We start from the raw sequence: 4,126 nt of genomic DNA on the forward strand, positions 1-4,126 counted from the left end.
TGTCTCTGTTATCCATCCTGCGTTGGGATTAAAAATGTCCCAGGAATCAGAGAAAGTAGAGGCTAAGGCCACCACTAACACCTCCGTTAATGTAAAACCTGATGTTCCAAATCACGCTATCTCTGTTGACCACCCTGTGTTGGAATTAAAAATGTCCCAGGAATCAGATGAGGCGAGAGATTCGGAAGAGAAGGAAGCTGATGATGTTGACGATGACGCATACGGCTCTGATGATGATTATGATCCGGATTATAATTTTGACTGGTGGAATGATTACGTACTAGCAGATGGTAAGGGTTTCCATTCTAAACCTGGATTTGAAGAGGATAAGGATGACTCTGGTAGTTCAGGGGGTTGTGGACGTAGTCGCGGAAGTGAGCCGAGTGATTCAAACCATATGGACTACTCCATTGTCTTAACGGAGAGTCCTATTCATTTTCCTGGAAGAAAGAGGACTGTATGTGAGAAGGTTCTGGCTCCCCATGGAGATGATGATGATTTTGTGGAGACTCCGACAGGTGATGTCGTTTGGGGGCGTCAGAATGGCGGTGCAGATCTGAAGAAAGCGATTAAACGTACAGACCTATATGGATTTCCGGATGTGGCACCAGTCTCTGATGATATGGAACGGGATTTCGATGAACTTGATTTGTCAAATGAAGATGGAGAGATATGGGTTGGGAAAAAGTTCAGGAACAAGGAACACTTTAAAATCATGTTGGCCATCAATGCGCTGAAGAATGTAGTGACGTTCGAATTCAAAAAGCATGCGAAGAAGTACACAGTCACTGAATGTCCAGCAAAGATATGTGATTGGAGGGTGTTGAGGTGTCAAGTTGGCGACTCTGCGTTGTATGAGGTGAGAAAGGCGTGCTTGAAGCATACATGCCACCTGGATACAAGAAAGAAATTTTCTAAGCATGCGACTTCTAAAGTCATGGCGGCTCTACTGAAGTCTAAGTACGAAAATGCAATAGTTGGTCCACGTGCGAGTGAGCTACCTGTGATTGTTCTCTCCGAATATAATATTACAGCCTCGTACTGGAAATGCTGGAAAGCTAAGGAGCTGGCTATATACTCTGCTCACGGAACAGAGGAGAATTCTTTCAAATTATTACCGATTTACCTCCATGTGCTCAAGTATGCTAACCCCGGCACCATAACGCATTGTCAACCGAGAGAGATGAAATAGATGGAAAATGTATGAACAGGTTTAAGTCCGTATTTATGGCATTGGCTGCGTGTATATCTGGATGGAAACATTTGAAACCGGTAGTTGTTGTTGATGGGACTCACCTGACTGGTAAGTATAAGGGTTGTCTATTAACGGCAAGTAGACAAGATTCTAATTACCAGGTTTTTCCAATAGCGTTCGCCGTTGTCGATGCAGAGTCTGACCAGACATGGAGGTGGTTCTTTGAGAAGTTGGTAGACATTATTCCAGATTCCTCTGATCTTACTATTATCTCGGATAGGCACGGTGGAATTGCCAAAGCTAAAAAGAAATGGTATCCACAGTCACACCACGGTGCATGTCTTGTCCATATCTAGAGAAATGTTCACGGTAAATACAAAGGTTCCGGTCAGAAAGGATTGGTCGGAAAGTCTGGAGAAGCGTTCACAGTTTCTAATTTCAAGAAACTATACGCAAGGCTGAAGGATGTTGATTATCGTTGTTGGGAGTACATGGAAAAAATCCCTCTTGCGCTCTGGACTAGATCACACTTTACTGGTAAGAGGTATAATATGACCTCCAGTAACATTGCGGAGTCTCTGAACAATGCACTATTTGCAGCAAGAGACAGTCCAATCGTTGCAATGCTAGAATTTATCAGGCGAATGTTAAGTAGGTGGCTTGAATGCAGAAGAGAGAAAATTCAAAAGATGGATGGTGACGTTCCAGAAGAAGTTGACAAGTTAATGAACCTGCAGCTTGAAAAATCTGCTGCACTATCGGTTCAAGGCATTTCTTTGTGGGAGGTTGAAGTCAGTTCTGAGTTAGGTGTACGGCGGCATGTTGATCTCCTAAACAAAACATGCTCATGTCTAGAGTTTCAGACATTGAAATACCCTTGCCGACATGCAATGGCCGCGGCTAGGCTTCGTCAAGTGGAGTACAGCAATTTGGTTGATCCAATTCTTAAGAAATCAATTTGGAGTGCAACAGTTAGTGGCAAAATCCTACCAGTGCCCGACCCTGACGACATTCGTATCCCAGCTGAGGTGCGCATTATGGCTTATGTATAATTTTACATTATATGGTGTACGCATATAAATATAGGTGTATGCACATTACGGCGTATGTTTAGGGTTTAGGGTTTAGGGCTTAGGGTTTACGATGTAGGGTTTAGGATTTTTCTTATTTAGGGGATCAAAATAATTTACAAAGACATGGTTCTAGATCAAAATAATTATCAAAGATATGGTTATGAGAAAGAAAACATTATCTATAAAACGGACAATGATCGTGCCTTTGAAATGAAATTGTAGGACAGGACAGCACAAATAAACGGTTTTTTCAAAAATCAAGTCATTACGTTTTTGAAAACCGCAATAATGGAAAACAGTGTTTGAGGAATAAACGCGACCCAAAAAATCAAATGGGAAACGACAAAACTAATTAAGTACTTTTTTAGAAACTCGTTGCACCGTCTGACCGACTCATTTTGCTCTCTTTACTTTAAAATGTTTTTCCTGTCGTCCTCTATAAAAACTGTCCCCTGCCTTCTTCAGTGAAACAAGTTTCCGGAGGCAGCAAAAGTTAATTACAGCAAAAGTTAATTACACACAATTAATAGTTAATTTCTAAAAATGTACTCTGCCAAAGTGATCTCATTGCAATTGAAGGAAGTGGAAAGGAAAAACAGTCCATGTTTCAGTACAGGTATTTGATGGTTATTTTGAAAATAGGGGAGTTTTTTAGTTTTCGCTTTTGAGGATCGGTCTTTTACATCGTCTACCTAATTATTGTTTTGCCGATTTCATTAGGACCTGTTGGTGAGGACTTGTATCACTGGGAAGCTATCATAACAGGGCTTAAAGGTTCATCCTATGAGAATGGTGTTTTCAAACTATCCGCTTGACTACCCTTTCGCGCCACCGAGGGTAAGGAATGAAGCATATGATTGCTTTCTCAAATTTCTGTATTTTTAGGGTTTGGGATTTAGTCAATAAAGATTTCAATCACTAATAACACTGTTTTTGCAGGTGACGTTCAAAACAAAAGTGTATCACCCAAACGTTACTATTTTTGGGAACATTTATCTTAAGATGTTGAACCCAACTCACTTCAAGACCAACAACAGCATCAATGATGTATTTTTACTTATGAAAGAAATAAATCGTTATTGTCTTTTGCTTAATAATCTTAATTTCGATTAAATCAGGGCTTAACTGTGTATACATGTCTATGTAATCAGGTAATCACTGAAATACACCAAATGTTAACTGCCCCCTAAATAAGTGAAGGACACTTTTTTGTTGAAGAAATTGCAAGGATTTACGTTGAAGACGGGGCAGCTTTTGACACCACTGCACTTGCATGGACGGTGGAGCACGCCGGAGGCGCATGAAGTCGTGAATTGTTCAATTTATTTTGTTTGTTGAATTGTGTTATTTCTTTTTCAAAAAATAAGACCACTATTTTGTTAGCGTGTTTTTCTTGCGAAGTTTATGACTTTACATAAATTTTTTTATATCAATTTATGCTTTTTATGTTTAGGATTTCATAAATTGTCCAAGCATTTGTTAGTTTCGTCATTAATTACGTAAATATGTATCTGATATGAAACATAAGTCATCGAATATTAATTCAAAGATTCTTCGTTACATACTACAAATGAAATATAGGTGTACACTTCATATAGTCTACACATACTCGTGTACACTTGAGAAGGTGTACACCATAAACTTATTTTTAAAGCATTTCGCAGATACGCCTAGCACACCAATATATGAAGCAACCATTGCAAATTACTCGGATCTCAGGTTCAAAATGATCAAATGCACAATCAGGCAGCTTGATGACGTTGTCATTTGGATATGAAAATAAGTTGAAGTACGTATCCATATATGCAGTTCCGTAATATGAAATCTCAAGAATTAACTCCTCACCTAATTGTCGCAC

At 39.5% G+C, this 4,126-nt stretch overlaps 1 protein-coding gene across 1 annotated transcript; it reads left to right on the forward strand.

Annotated features, from left to right (window-relative positions):
• The first annotated feature begins 1,227 nt into the window (after positions 1–1,227).
• Positions 1,228–2,247, forward strand: LOC112088121. Its single transcript, XM_024158277.1, has 2 exons — positions 1,228–1,528; positions 1,577–2,247. Exons 1-2 carry the CDS (start codon positions 1,228–1,230, stop codon positions 2,245–2,247), a joined length of 972 nt encoding a protein of 323 aa, XP_024014045.1.
• The last annotated feature ends 1,879 nt before the right edge of the window (positions 2,248–4,126 follow it).

Source organism: Eutrema salsugineum, unplaced genomic scaffold, assembly GCF_000478725.1.
Source record: "Eutrema salsugineum unplaced genomic scaffold, Eutsalg1_0 scaffold_15, whole genome shotgun sequence".
Taxonomy (NCBI): Eukaryota; Viridiplantae; Streptophyta; class Magnoliopsida; order Brassicales; family Brassicaceae; genus Eutrema; species Eutrema salsugineum.